Here is a 16057-nt window from a genome sequence, read left to right as displayed (position 1 = left end):
CATATAGACCCCGGCCAGAAGCAGGGAAGGCAGTATGGCCCTTGAGGCCAAAGAGAAAAAAATCCTTTTGCAAGATGGCTGTTTCAGGAGGAATGACTGAGACCCTGCCAAACCTGACAGTAACAAACAGGGAGCTGAGGGCTGGTAGAGAACAGGGATCCTGAATGAATGGTGGGTTTTAGTAGCCAGCTAGTAGGTTTAGGTTTAAGTTGAAGACAGGGTGCATATGTTGTGTTTGAGTATGAACTGGTGGTTTGGGTTGGAATTACTGGGCATGAGAGGACATTCCAGTAGTGCCTGAGGGATGCATGTTTGTTGTGAGCTTGGCCAGGTGCTGGCGCTTGAGGCCCAGAAACAGTTTAGGTTAAACAGGTTGGTAGCTGAAAGTGAAGCTGAAGCCAGACAGGGTCAGCAGGCCCAGTATTCTGAGCAGGATGGAGAGAGCATCCAGAGCAGGGTGTAGCCATGGCCCTGAGCAGGGTAGAGACAGGGCCCAGGGCAGGACAAGAACCAGGTCCAGGGGCTTGTAGCTCAAGTGTGTGTGGAGCCCAAGAGGAGCAAAAAATAGGGCCGGGGTCCAAAGCCCAAGATGGCCAAGACCAGGGCTGGGGGCCCACACCCTAGATGGATGAGAACCAGGATCAGGGCCCATAGACAGGGGCCTGGGGACCATAACCCAAGAGGGGCAGAGACTGGTGAACTGGAAGGCGCTAAGAGAAGAGGATAGGAGGTCCCAGGGTGCCTGAGAAGCACTGGAAGCTTGAGCCTGCCAGAAGCAGGGTGCAAGCAGCAGTACAGCCCAAGAGGGGTAGAGACTGACAAGGGTGTAGAGGCCTGGTGAGGCATGAAATGAGACTGGGGCCAGACTGCTCACAAAACTGATTGGCAGCACCTATGAGGCATGGGCTTGGTCGTAGGGGAGACTGGAGGCCGTGAATAGCCAATAAGGCAACAGGTGCCCTGGGCCATGTACAGGCCAGGAGAGCCCACATATCAGGAAGGATTGTTGAGAGAAGTGGGGGGATCTGTTGGAAGGAAGATAGACCAAGTCTTGCTCATAAACCTGGGCAAGCCTCCCATACTACTATTAAGAATATTGAGGCTACCTTAGAGACAGAGCAAAGCACAAATGGTATAACCACCTGGGGACATCATGGCTGCCCCTGGGGTGCTACAGAGACCCACCAATCTTTGCAGCTCTGACATTTTGGGTTCCAGAGGCAAAATTCTCTAAGTATTGGAGACAACACCCACCCTTCTTCATTACCTGCAGCAGAAAAATTGGAAGGAAAATTAGGGCCTTTATAGTAATTTCTGAGTAAGGCAAATTCTACTCCTCACAATAGAAAGGCTTAGGAACTAATTAGATCATTATAATTGAGCCTGGTGTCACTGCCTGTACCAGGAGTGGGCAAAATGCAGCCTGCAGGCTGGATCTGGCCTGCCAAGTCATTCTTTCTGGCATCCCTCTCCACCCTCCCCCATCCCCTGTGCAAGAGATATTTGCTGCAGCAGCTCCAGCTCCCAAAACTGTAGCTGGCAATGAAGCACAGCAGGGGCTGAGGCATATAGCAAGTTCAGTCCCTGCAGGGCTGGGGAGGGACCCATCCCCTAAAACCTTCCCTCCCCCTCCTCTCCCTGTGCCCTGACTCCTGCTTCAGGTGCTGCACTAGGTTCCAGATGCCTTCCACTCCCACTCCCCACCTCAACTTGTGAGTTTGCATGTGGCAACAGTGGAGCAGCAATACTGGCAACGGGAACCCCCAACAGCTGTGAGGGTTAGTACTGCAGCAGTGCTGACCAAGTGGGGACCCCGAGTGTCAGGGAGGTCCAACACCCCTAAGACTTTCACTAATTATTTGAGGGTGATGAGACAAGTTGTTAGAGAGGTCACGACCACCTGATAGGTCATGCCTGTGCCTCATGACCTAAGGGGAAGACCTTTTGGGGCCCCAGGGGTGGGCCATGCATCATGAGGGCAGGCCCTGTAGAGTGGCAGTGCTTCCCAGTCAAGGGATGGTCTTTCTGATGCTAGGGATCATGTGATGGGGGCAGGGGATTCTGGGACCAACATAGATTTCATAGACATTAGGGCTGGAAGGGACCTCGGAAGATCATGGAGTCCAGCCCCCTGCCCCAAGGGCAGGAAGTCAGCTGGGGTCAGCAAGATAAGCATCCAAATGTTTCTTGAATGAGTCTAAAGTAGGTGCTTGCACCACTTCTGGAGGGAGCCTATTCCAGGCCTTGGGGGCTTGGACAGTAAAGAAGTTTTTTCTTATGTCCAGCCTAAAATGGTCTGGGAGGAGTTTGTGACCATTGGTCCTTGTCATTCCTTGAGGTGCTCTGGTGAACAGATGTTCCCTCAGATCCTGATGCACAGCCCTGATGTAGACTGCCACCACGTCCCCCCTGAGCCTGCCCTTTTCCCAGGCTGAAGAGCCCCATGGCTCTCAGCCTCTCTTCATAAGGCCTATTCTCCTGCCCTCTGATCATGCACATGGCTCTCCTCTGGACCCTCTTTAGCTTCTCCGCATCCTTCTTGAATTGTGGAGCCCAGAATTGGATGCAGTAGTCCAGCTGCAGCCTCACCAAGGCCAAGTACAGCAGGAGGATGACATCCTGAGATTTACTTGAGAAGCATCTACGGATGTAAGCCAGAGTTTGGTTTGCTTTACCAGCTGTGACATCGCATTGGTGGCTCATGTTCATCTTGTGGTCAGTCATGACCCCCAAACTCTCTTTAGCCCTTGGTGCTGGGAAGCACAGCACTGCCAAGATTATAAGCACACTGAGGGTTTTTTCCCTAAGCTGGAGTACCTTACATTTGTCAGTATTGAAAGTCATCAGGTTTGTATCTGTCCACTTTTTCAGCCTATCTGAGTCACCCTGGATCACCAGTCTATCCTCTGTTATGGACTCTGTACCCCAAAGTTTGGTGTCATTGGCAAACTTGGCCAGTCCACTGCTGACACTAGTATCCACATCGTTGATAAAGATGTTAAAGAGAACATATCCAAGGACAGAGCCTTGGGGGACACAGAGCACCATGATGATTCGCTTCTGTTGACCACCACTCTCTGAGTCCAGCCTTGGAACCAATTCTCTAGCCATCGGGCTGTGATGTAGCCAAGACCACAGTTGGCCAATTTTTCCAAGAGGAGATTGTGGGACACCAGATCAAAGGCTTTTTAAAAGTCCAGATATTTGACATAAATATCTTCTCCCTTGTCCAGGTGATATGTCACCTGGTCATAGAAGGAGATGAGATTGGTCAGGCAAAACTGACCTGCAACAAACCCGTGCTGGCTGTCCCTCAGGATGTTGCCATCATCCAACTTGTCAAGAATGGACTCTTGGATGATTTTTTCCAGAATCTGACCAGGGATTGAGGTCAAACTGATTGGCCTGTAGTTCCCTGGATCTACTTTCCTCCCTTTCTTGAAGATGGGTGCCATATTGTCCTTCTTCCAATCTTCAGGTACTTCACCTGAGCACCAGGAGTTTTTGAAAATCTTTGCCAGTGGCTGGGCTATGACTCCTGCCAGCTCCTTAAGTACTCTGGGGTGCAGTCTATCAGGACCCACTGACTTGAAGGTGTCCAGCCTCTCAAGGTGTTCCTTTACAAGGTCTACACCAATGCTGGGTATAAATTCACCCTCACCCTGGCCGTCCCGCATCTTGTTAGGCAGGGTAGACCCTTTGGGCTGATGAAAAACTGACGTGAAGTATCCAGTAAGCAAATTAGCTTTTTCCTGTGTGTCAGTTGTGATTTGTCCCATTTGGTTTATCAGGGCTCCAATGTTACCCTTGCTTTTCTTCTGACTCCCCACATATCTAAAAAAGGACTTTTCATTGTCCTTGATATGTATAGCCAGGTGGAGTTCGGTTGCAGCCTTGGCTTTCCTGGTTTGCTCCCTACAGGTATGGACCAGTGCAGAGTAATACTCCTTTGTGGTGATTCCTATCTTCCATCCTTTATGAGCCTCTCTTTTTTGGTGTAGGAGGTCCACGAGTTTCCTGCTGAGCGAAGGGGGTTGCTGTGCCCTTTTGGTACCTTTCCTCCGAGATGGGATGGACATCCCTTGTGCCTCCAGGATCACTCCCTTAAGGAGTGACCACTCCTCTTGGACTCCTCTCCCTGCTGCGTCTTGGTCCCTTAGTGCCTTGACAATAAGCCTCCTGAGCTTATCAAAGTCAGCTTTCCTAAAGTCTAGGACTTCTGCATTGCTGACTGACTTGCCAGTTTTGCAACAGATAGTAAAAGTAATTAGCTCGTGGTCGCTGTCTCCCAGCTTTCCCGTGATCTTTAAGTTGCTCACTAGATCATCCCCTTTAGCCAGTACCAGGTCCAGCAGCACTTTATGTCTTGTGGGTCCATAGACTTCTTGTGTCAGGTAGAATTTGTCCACACATGCGAGGAAGCTTTGCGACTGTTTGGATTCAGCCGAGTGCTCTTTCCACAAGATGTCTGGGTAGTTGAAGTCTCCCATGACAAGCATGCACTGAGAGCATGTAGCCTCAGCCAGTTACCTGGAGAATTCCTGGTCAATCTCTTGTTCCTGGTTAGAAGGTCTATAATAGACTCCTACCATTGTGTCCCCTGTACCACATTCCCCACATATTTTAACTCAGAGGGTTTCAAGTTGCCCTCCCTGGGTGCTAATGTCAGGTTGCAGGGATGTGTAGCTATCCTTAACATAGAGAGCTACACCCCCACCCCTTTTATCTGCACGATCTCTCCTATACATGGTATAGCCGTCTATACCTGTGGCCCAGTCATAGGTGGAGTCCCACCAGGTATCTGTTATCCCTATGAGATCATAGTCTTTCTTGTTTAGTAGGAGGACCAGTTCCTCCTGCTTGTTCCCCAAGCTTCTGGCACTGGTGTACAGACACACAAGCGTCCCATTGGGAGCCCTAGGCTTCCTCACATTCCCCAGAGGACACTGTTCCAGGACTGGGATAGGAGTGGAATCCCTTGAGTGCTCTAGCCTGTTAGTTTTGTAGATATTGCTGGCGGGCTTGCTTTGGTGGTTGTCCACCCATCCCCCGGTGGGCTTAGTTTAAAGCCTGGTCAAGCAGGTCAGCCATTCTGGCTGAGAAAAGCTTCCTCCCTGGTGAAGTGAGGTGGAGGCCATCTCTGTACCCCTCTGTACCCCTGTACCCCTGCATGCCTACCTCTGCCTGCAGCAGCACTGCTGACTTGGAGGCTGGGAGTGGGCGCACTTGCCTATCCTGAACTCTCATTGCCTTGTCTGCCTGCAAAAGGAAGCAGTTTGATTCAAATACAGAAGACAGGGGAGAAGACAAAGGAATAGACTGGGACAATGGGTCTTGTGAAATGGGAGCTGGAAGGGGAAGAGAAAAACTGCTACTAGATGCTGGTTTGGGGAAATTTGGGAGTGGTTGGGCAAGGAAACTGCAACTGGGCATTGGGGAAAAAGATTGGGAGCCACAAGAGGAAAGGTAGACTGGGACTGGTTAGGGAGAGAATTGAACTGAGGCCTGGGAGAGAGAGGAGAGGCTAGGATTGACTGGCTTAGGCCAGTGGTTCTCAAAATCGTTAGACTTGAGAGTCCCCTCAGAAAATGCCGGCTCATAGCTTTCACTCAGTTTTTGACTACAGAAAAATAATAGAGCAATTCTTCTGCTTTGAAGAACTCCAGGACTTCACAACACATCAGAATTTTTTGACCGATGTGTCAAAAAAAAAATTTGAATTCCCAGGGCTTAACGTGTGTACGTGTTTGCACACCTAGCAGTGCTAATATTATGCAGCAGCCTGCAACACCCTTGACAGGATTTCATGGCACCCTGGTTGAGAATCCCTGGCTTAGAAAGTCTTTCTGTGGGAAAATAATATATGATCCTCTATGACAAGACTGTCATTAGGCACATGTACAAATAAGCCAAATTAAGTTTTCATTGGGAGCCTTAATGTATCCATTTACTAACTTTTGGGTGTTTGATTTTGCAATCTTAAAAATGTTCTCATAGGAAAGTTTTGTATATACAAAATCATTTTATCCTGGTATAAAGTTTATCCTTTTTCAGGACTATTAAAAGAAGAGGAATTTGAAGTTTCTATATAATGTCTAAAAGTCTAATTGTATTATTTGAATAATCAAAACCTTAAAAAGTCCAGTTCTGACTTTAGTTATGTGTATGAGATTGACATTGTTATGATTTGTGATTATCGTACATGTTGCCAAATTCTGAATTTGTATTTTGTTCATTATATGATATTTATATAAGTTATGACATAAATTGTGTACCTGGCACTAAATGTGAATGATCTACAGACAAATACTTATTCAGTGGAAAAAAAATTAGAATGGTTTGAAATAGCAAGTAAGTTTAAAATGCTGTGATTTGTTTACTCACAAACAGGGCAAAGGCATTTCACAATTTAGGGAAGGAAGTGGAATTCGGCTTGTAAATTATTCATTGTGAACTACTCATTCAGCTCTGATGTTCGCATTTAAGATTCAGTTACAACAAATGCCAATTCCAATTTTATTTAACATTGTGTTCTCTCACACTTGAGTACTCCTTTCACAATAGCTTAAAGGATGTTTATTTAAGTTCAGATCCTTGCATCGTGAGGCAGATATTGCATTCAGTAATGTTCCTGTTACATTAAGTATGAGGTGAAGAAGGAGTTTATGCATTGTGTTATATATGAGCTATTGCCGAGTAAAATAAACTTATATAATAGAAACATAATATACCATTTGAAGAAATGGTGGCCTGTTCCAAATGTCGTCAAATAATGGCAGGTAGCTGTTAGCCTCATTTGCACATGTGTATCTGCTCCTGGGATATCTACCTGTAATCATTTGGAACCCCAGTGAACTCTGCCTAGTATAATTATAATATTATTAATATTATATTATAATTTTAATCCTTAGTTATTTTTGGGAACAAAAAAGCAGGCTGGTTTTCCAAATCATGCTCTGCATATTAGAAGTCACAACATTCACTGACACTCACTGTAAGCATTACCACTCATATCTCCATGAACTCTCTGTCTGCATAGATCAAGAAACTACTCAGGGACTCAGACTCTCCAGCATACACAGCTAATATCCACAGTAATATTTGATCTAGAAATAGTGGGTCTGATTCTCTTCTTGGATTTCAGTCAAGTCAGTAGAGTTACACCAGAGAAAAAATGATGCACAGGAAGAGTCAGTCAGGCCTGACTGGCTGACACTTTGGTTGTTTGCCCCCTTTTATATGTAGAAAATATTCACTCTTTTAAGGAAACAGTGGGTGCGCCTACACATTCATTAATGTGCAGTGGCTACTACGCATTAAATATAGTACTTGCAAAAGAAAGTACTAAATAAATGTGCAGTAGGCTGCCCTACTGCGCATTAGTGCAATTGCTTTCTTCGTGAAGGTTAATGCGCAGGAGAGCAATACTACTATGCATTAGCCTAATAGCATGGGTTTTGCCGTGACGCTGTAATGTGTAGTCAGTCAGTCTACTGTGCATTAAGCATCTCATGTGGACACACTCAGTGAGTGGTCTCTCTGATGTACTTGCAGAACAAATGCTTCTTTCTGTGGGAGGATTCATCTTCAGTCATTCCTAAGCATCAGCCTTTTCATCTCCCCTACATTTTAAAGGCAAGAACTGATGCTCTTCTTTGAACCTTTCTATTTTTACAACAGACCATGTGAATGGGCACTGTACGAGCCCAACCTCCCAGACTTGTGGGTCAGGAAAACGACTCTCCAGTGCAGATGTCTCGAAGGCCAATCGCCGAGGACCAGGGAGGCCCCCATTCAGAAAAGCCCAGTCTGCAGCCTGCATGGAGATTTCTTTACCAGTCACAGCTGAAGGTGGGTGCCAGTGAGCATTCTCATTAGGTATGTGTTCGTTTCCCTTTTGCACAAGATGTGAAAGCAAAGGAGTTCCACGCCACTTAACATGGTCCCTGTCTTAGTCACTGCTCCCAACTGCTGTCTTCATTTGATTGTTTAGAATTAGAGCGATCCCTGTGTCTTAGTGTTGTTACTAACCAGCCTGCTGCTGAGTTCTGTGCTAGCTAGGATTGTGGTACACTAAACTCCTGCCTTCCTTATGCCCCTGGATGCTTTGCTCCAGGAAAGCAATTTCTTGTGGGAGCTTATGTACAATAATTTGGATAACGAGACATCAGTGGCTTAACGTTGCCTGACCCTATTTATGAGCAGAGAGATGTAGTTAGCCATATTAGTCTTCAGTCAAGCAGAAGGCTGGGCAGATTTGCACCTTGATAGACTAACTAAATTAGAGAGAGAGATAGCAGAAGCTTTCATGAGCTGGAGCTTACGTCATCAGATGGTATGGAAGGATGTGCACAGAGCAGTGTATAGAATGAAGAGAGTGATCTGAATGCAAAAAATAGGAAGGGAGAGGAAGATGGGGAAGGAAAGTGGGGAGGAGGGCAGTGCTGGAAGAGGCATACAAGCGAAGAAGCCATAGGAACAAAGAGCTCACAAAAGCTAATCCAGGTAATGGGATAAAAATCCATAGTCCCTGTTTAGACTATAATTAACACAATCCACAATCTGTGGATGATTTCTTGTTCCATAATTTCCAGTTCAAATCAGTCTTTAAAAGTTTGCTGCCTAAGAACAGCTACCCTGTGGTCAGCAATGGAGTGACCAGGGAGGTTCAAGTGTTCTGCCACAAGCCTTTTTGTCTTTCTGGAGCTGACATCAGATTAGTTTTCATTCATTCTTTCTACCTTCCTATCTTTTATATTCAAATTACTCTCTCCATTCTATATACTGCTCTGTGCATGTCTTTTGACAGCGTCCTATGAATCTACTCTGCCTTGTGCCTGTTTATTCAGAATCAATGCCCTTTCTGTCCCCAGCAATTCCCTTCCTTTTTGCCCCTGCTACCATGGCTTGCAAGGGGATCCTTGTAAGGTAGCCCATCCACATCTTCAAGAGTTCCTGCATCAAGGGGATCTTTCCCAGCTGGACTCAGATCTTGTAAGGCTCATTTATGTGTGTTACTCCAGTCCTTTTACTCATTATATAGGAAAGAGAGAGCAAAGGTGAAGATTGCTCATATAATGTGCACTGATGCCTTTGTTTAAATACAAGCAGTAGCAAATACTTCTTTGTTGTATAAAATACTTCTTTACATGTGTCTAAAAAGGTTTCTTTGTATATATATAATCTGAAGAAAACACCAAAGCTCTCTTCTACAGCTGGAGTGTTTCACCAATACAGGAATGCTGGTATACTATACTGAGAAAGCAGTCCCAGTACAGACATTGGCACGAAAGTGCATTGCACCAGTACAGTAAAGCCACCCTTGCCCACCAGTAACACAAGTTATACCAGAAGAAGCATAGTTTTTACCAGTACAATGATGTCTACAGTAGAGGCTTCTGCTGGCACAACTGTGGCAGTCAGGGATCATATGTATTCACACCGCAGACCAACAGAGCCCAGCTGGCTGAAGTATTTAGCATTAACCTGTCTATAACACAAAGTCAGAGTATAGTCCCATGATGGCCAATCTTTTTGGCATGTGGGCCACAAAATAAGCCCTCCCCCTCCCCGGAGTCATATCTGACAAGATCTGCACCCTGCAGTAGCAGAAATGGAGGCAGGGACTTGAGCTTCAGCCTTGCAGAGAAGCAAGAGGCTTGCTGTGAGAGGTGTTGCTGCCTAGAGCCAGATTAACCTTTCCCCGGTCCTGCAGCCATCACTGTTTTAAATGACAAGCAAGGATCCAAAGCCCTGAATTCATCAGTGGCTGCGGGACCAGGTTGACCTGGCTCTTGGCAGTGACACCTAATACCTCCTCTCACAGCAGCATCCTACCCTACTCCATGTGGCCAGAGGCTTGAGGCCCCTGAATCCATTCTGGCTCACGTTCCCCACACAGCAGCCGCCCATAACTTTTATGGCCTGTGTGCTGCAGATTTGCTTCCCTTGGTATAGTCTCTGAAGAACATATAACAAATGCATGATATTCCAGTCCCCTGTTGACCATCCGCCTGACCTCTATCCGAGGAAAGATCTTGGAAAAAATCATCAAAGAGACCATTCCCAACAAACTGACTGATGGCAACATCCTGAGGGATAGCCAGCACGGGTTTGTTGGGGGTAGGTCATGCCTGACCAATTTCATCTCCTTCTACGACCAGGTGACCTATCACCTGGACAAGGAAAAAGAGATTGACATCATATATCTTGATTTTAAAAAAGCCTTTGATCTGATATCCCATGATCATCTCATAGAAAAACTGCCCAACTGCGGCCTCAGCTACATCACAGTCCAATGGCTGGGAAATTGGGCCCAAGATCAGACCCAGAGAGTGGTAGTTGATGGAAGTCAAACACTGTGGTGTGCTGTGACCAGTGGGGTCCCCCAAGGCTCCGTCCTTGGGCATATACTCTTTAACATCTTCATTAATGATGTGGACATTGGTATCAGAAGTGGACTGGCCAAGTTCGCTGATGACACCAAACTTTTGGGTAAAATGTCCGCACCTGAGGACAGGATGGTGATCCAGGCCGACCTTGACAGGCTCAGAAAATGGGCAGATGAAAACCTGATGACTTTCAACACCGAAAAATGCAAAGTACTACGCCTTAGGAAGAAAAACCTGCAGCATGCTTAGAAGCTCGGCAGTGCTACGCGTGCTAGCACCACAGCCGAAAGGGACTTGGGGGTCATGATTGACCATAAGATGAATATGAGCCACCAATGTGATGTTGCAGCTGGTAAAGTGAGCAAAACTCTGGCTTGCATCCATAGATGCTTCTCAAGCAAATCCCAGGATGTCATCCTCCTGCTGTACTTGGCCTTCGTGAGGCCCCAACTGGAGTACTGCATACGATTCTGTGCTCCACAATTTAAAAAGGATGTGGAGAAGCTTGAGAGAGTCCAGAGAAGAGCCACGTGCATGATCAGAGGGCAAGAAAATAGGCCTTATGATGAGAGGCTGAGAGCCATGGGACCCTTCAGCCTGGAAAAGCACAGGCTTAGGGGGGACGTGGTGGTTGCCTATAAGTATATAAGGGGTGTCCATCAGGATCTGGGGGAACGTCTGTTCACCAGAGCGCTCCAAGGGGTGACAAGGTCAAATGGTCACAAACTTTTCCAAGACCGTTTCAGGCTGAACATAAGGAGGAACTTTACTGTCTGAGCCCCCAAGGCCTGGAACAGACTCCTCCCAGATGTGGTGCAAGCACCTACTCTGGACTCCTTCAAGAGACGTTTGGACGTTTATCTTGCTGGGATCCTTTGGCCCCAGTTGACTTCCTGCCCCTGGGGCAGGGGGCTGGACTCAATCTTCTGAGGTCCGTTCCAGCCCTTATGTCTGTGAAATCTATGAAATATTTAGCCCTGGTCAAAAAATAAGCCTTCTGCAAACTTAAATGTAACTTTAAGCTAATCAGTGGTTCAGTTCTGGTCTGGACTGAGACACGTCTGTGGTTATTATATACTATTAATGAATAATAACAGCCTTCTCCTGTGAATTCACACAAGTGCTTTTTCAAAATTTCTTATTAGCAGTCACAGTAATAAAACATAGCTCTCTTATGGCACTTTTTGATAATAGATTACAAGGCACCTTGCTGAGTTGGTAAGTAGCAAATTATAATACAGATCTGTTTTATCAGATAAAGTTTTAAACCGTTCCAGAGATAATTATTTAACTTTCCTTGTCAGTAAAGGATCATTGAAATTTCATTGATAACAGCAAAAGAATATTTAAAATTGTTGGTGGTGTCAGTGAAATGGTATCACTAATATTTTAATTCTCACTAATGTCACTGAAATAAACTTTACCCAGTATTCCCTACCACTATAACTATCGTTATAGTTCAGACTGACTGAAATTCCTTTGGCCAAGCTGTTAAGAAACTGTGCTACGCTTTTTTTGACTGGATGTCAATAGAAGACTAATCTGATTAGGGTATTTTACAATAAACTCTATGTATATGAGTATGCTTGTATATGTATGGATAATATATGTGCACACACCTGTTTCAAGCATGCATACAACACTGCTGTTCAGTTGACTACAGTGACCAGCCTGTTTGTGAATTATACTGTCTTGTTAATACTGGCATGAAATTGTTCTTTTAAAAGACTTGCATTTTGGAAACAAACCTGGGGTGTTATGTCCATGCGTTTAGGTTAAACACTGGAAAAAGAATTCTGCCACATTTGCTCTTTTGCTTTTCAGTTTTAGTAACTGATAAGCACTGTATGAATGACACTCAACAGCTCTTCATGCATCCTGAATTTTTATATGCATTGCTTTGACCTATTTGATGCATCTCAGTGGGGGGCTTATATTAAATGCTATAGCAGAAAGTGATGTGGTTTAAAAAACAACAGTATTTGAGAGAGAAAATATTGAGAACAAATACTTTGTCCAGAATAACTCATTATAGTTCAGACTGACTGAAATCCCTTTGGCCAAGCTGTTAAGAAACTGTGCTAAGCTTTTCTTGACTGGATGTCAATATTTCACTCATAGTATAGGAATTTATGCTACACTAAGCAGCAGATGCAATTTGCAAGAACTGACTGACTGTTCTCTGAAGTGGTGAACCAGAGTATAAATTTTATTCCCTTGCTACATTAAAGAAAAAGAAATGGTGTTTCCAAGTCAGAACAAAGACATCTATTTGGTAAAAATGTATTTATTCCATTCTTATTAGGTGTGAGAAGAACTTTTAATGGGTCTTTATGGATTACGGTCTGAGTAACTTTAAGCACTTGTCATGAGTAGCAAACATCCTTCAATGAAAAGTCAGATACCTGTTTCTAGAGGGACTCCTACTACACTGAATCTCTGCTAATGACTTTAATTTCCCCTTTCAATGCCTACTGTTTTTCCCATGGGATCACTGATTCAATAAGATAATCAAATTCATCCCCTAACCCCAATATGCTTAAAATAATAAACCAACCATATTTTTCCATATTGCACAATAACCATTTAACCTGATCTGACCTTTTCATACAATGAAAAAAGAGTTGCATATTCCCAGTGTATCCATTATTTTTCAGTTGAACTTTATATTAGAGATTCTTTTTCCTTATTACCTTGAAGACGTCTTCTTGATTCTTCTTGCCTCTTGGTTTGAGGGGGATCCTTTGGGCAAAGATATATCTCACCTAAAATGCTTTTGATGAGCCCTGCCATTAGTTAAATTGGCTTGAGAAGGAGAACTATGTAATCTTATGCTCATCTAGCTACTTCAGACTGTTCTGCTTCATATATGATATGATCTTTTACAGACTCCTTGAGAAAGAAACAACTACAATATTTCATAGTGACAGAGAGATAGTGAATTTAGCTTGATCTTGAAAGTTTTAAAGCTTTTCAGATATGAGTAGGATTTTTTTAAATACCTCTCTGAGCCAACAGACTGCCTTCCAATTATTATCTCAGCCTCAGAGCCTCTTTTTCCAAAGGAATAATTTGTAGATCAGATTTGTCATTTGTTAACATTTGTTGCTGGACAGCTAGTACAATATTTCTCATATGCTTCTCATGCCATTTAAACTTGACAAACTTTCCAGAACGACTTCTGGCTTATCAGCTTTCAAAAATGTGTTATTTTCATAGCTGCACTAATAAGCTCACTGGCTTCTGAACTTGTCGTCTAACAAGACAAGTAAGAAGAGAATCTTGCCAGTTGGTAATAGCCTGTTATTGATCCTGAACAATTCTGCCCTTAATTCTTCTGACAAATCTGCTTCCATTTTGGTGCATTAAAATATCTCTCGTTAGCACCATGTAATTTATCAGAAACCTTTGGTATAACAAATTCCACTTCAGCATTTCGTTTCCTAAATGAGTCCTCTGTGACTGTAACTGAGTTTCAAAATTATATACCTTAAAGCCAAAATCCTTTCCTTGTGTTCTAAATAACAGCTTGGGTTGTTAAAAATGACCACATTTTTACAACCTAACATACATTTTGCAGCAGATGCTGTTTATATTGTGTAATTATTTATATAAGATAACACTTTTTTATTGCTCTCAGTTTAGAAAATGAAACTTGCCTCATCACTTTCATTTTTAGGTTCTCATTCATTGTCTGGGATAAAAATACTGCAAGAGAACCACTGCTGGTTTTTTTAATGTGCTCCCTTTGAAATCAAACATCAGGAATAAGGCTCCTGCCTCAGCTCTGGGCCCAGCTGCCTCCTTCTTCTGGGTGCAGGAACTCCTAAGGATTTTGGATAAAACAAGTTGGCACAGAATGGGGTTGTATTAACATTTTCACTGAACTTCTGTGGCAATGCTACTTTGGTCCACTTGGCCTGCCCAGGATCTTTCCCTTGCACAGATCTCAGACCGCAGAAGGAGTCTTCCACAGCGGGTCTAGATAGACAGCACATTAACTCTAGAGTAATCAGCCTTTACCCTAGTGCAAAAAAGAAGCAGACAAATTACATAAATCCTTACACTGGTATAATTTTGTTCAATCCAGTGAAGAAGTGTGGTGCAGAACTAGAATTTGGCAAAACCATACCAATCTATGTGACACTGGGTCAGTGATGTTATAGCTTTGATGGTCCAGGAAATATAGGAGAGTCAAGGGTTGTTGTTTTTTTTATATTGGAACAACTGTATGCTTGGGTGATAGGCAGGCCAGGTTCTTTGAGTGGATGTGATATCTTTTATTAGACCAACTGAGTAGTTGGAAAAAAGTTCTTAGCAAGCTTTTGGGCGCAGCCATCCTTCTTCAGGCATAGGATGTCTCGGCTGTACTGTGCCTGAAGAAGGATGGCTGTGCCCAAAAGCTTGCTAAGAACTTTTTTCCAACTAGTCAGTTGGTCTAATAAAAGATATCACATCTACCTAAAGAACTTTACCTGCCTATGTCCTTAAACTAACATGGCTACAATAAAAAACACAGTATACTTGGGGGAGAAGTTTGGCCATCTATCAGGCACGCGCTGCCCTCCCTCAGGTTGCTAGCCTAGTATTGTCTCTCCGCAGATTATCTGAAGTAAACATTTGTTCAAGAGAAATAAGCTATTACTGCTACTCCACCAGCTGCTGGCAAGGCACTGTAATAGTGGCTACTGTATGCAGGTATTCTGGTTGTCTGTCCACTATGGATCTTGGTATAACTATTACATCAGTGTGAATATGTCTTCTCTCCTGGCCTAAGAGACAATGCTACAAAATCCTCCAAGGCCACTTTCCACATGAAAGAGGGGAGATCCAAGCATGGACAAGGATCTCAGTGTGGTTGAAGTGGCTCAAAATGTGTTTCTTTATGTAAGATATGCACCATCAGTCCAAAATCAGTCCAAAATGATTTTTGTTTGTAACTTAAGGAAAATATTGACACAAAGGACCTGTCTACTCTGAGTGCGGGAAAACTACCAAGAAGCACACTCAAGCCATTCCTGCCCAGCATGTACCAAACCCCAGCAATTTATCAGTCTAGCTAACTGACTACGCCTAAAAAGAGAACCAGAGATTTGCTCTGCTCTTGGGGCTGTAGTCAGCTAGCTACAGTGACCAATTCCTTGGCTTTGGTATGTGCTGCATAGGATCAGGAGGTCAAGGCAGAGGTCCTAGACTCTATATGGGAGCAATGTAGACCTGCCCTAAAGAACAAGAGTAAGATGCCATGGGAGAACCCTGTGTGTGTGCATGTACACTCCTCTGTGAACCAGCGCTCAGAAATTGCTTTGACGGCATATTTGTCAATAGCTACTGTCTTTGAACTATAATGATTCTGCAGTAGCACAGGCTGCTGAGTGGGAAATACCATCTAGAAGCCTATCTTTGCTGCTCCTGGTGTTTTTCGTTGTCATTGGGCAGGTATTAACAATATCAATTCATAAATACTCTCAGGAGTGTTCTGGATGTCTTCAAAAAGTTGCCTGCCTCTTCGATGTGTTCAGGTGTTTTTCCTTCCTTCCAATCTGTCATGTTTGGTTATGGCTAGGGCCTAGTTTAAATTGCAATTTTGCATTTTTTCTGAAAATCATGAAATTAAGTGATTTGCTTGAAAAATGTGAGTTTCATAGTTTCATCGTTTCTAGGGT

General features: G+C 44.1%; 1 protein-coding gene across 3 annotated transcripts in view; it reads left to right on the top strand.

Moving 5' to 3' along the window:
* STXBP5L (syntaxin binding protein 5 like) overlaps window positions 1-16057 on the top strand; it is a 379891-nt gene that overhangs the window by 338594 nt on the left and 25240 nt on the right. For all 3 annotated transcript variants that reach the window (XM_019548699.1, XM_019548698.1, XM_019548700.1), the window contains one exon: window positions 7681-7851. In XM_019548699.1, the coding sequence (XP_019404244.1) occupies window positions 7681-7851 (171 nt within the window). The remainder of the gene's footprint in view (window positions 1-7680; window positions 7852-16057) is intronic.

This window comes from Crocodylus porosus, unplaced genomic scaffold (assembly GCF_001723895.1).
Source record: "Crocodylus porosus isolate Cpor-Errol unplaced genomic scaffold, CroPor_comp1, whole genome shotgun sequence".
In the NCBI taxonomy this organism is placed as follows: domain Eukaryota; kingdom Metazoa; phylum Chordata; order Crocodylia; family Crocodylidae; genus Crocodylus; species Crocodylus porosus.
Note: the sequence above shows the minus strand (reverse complement) of the source record. Positions and strands in the feature narration are given on the sequence as shown.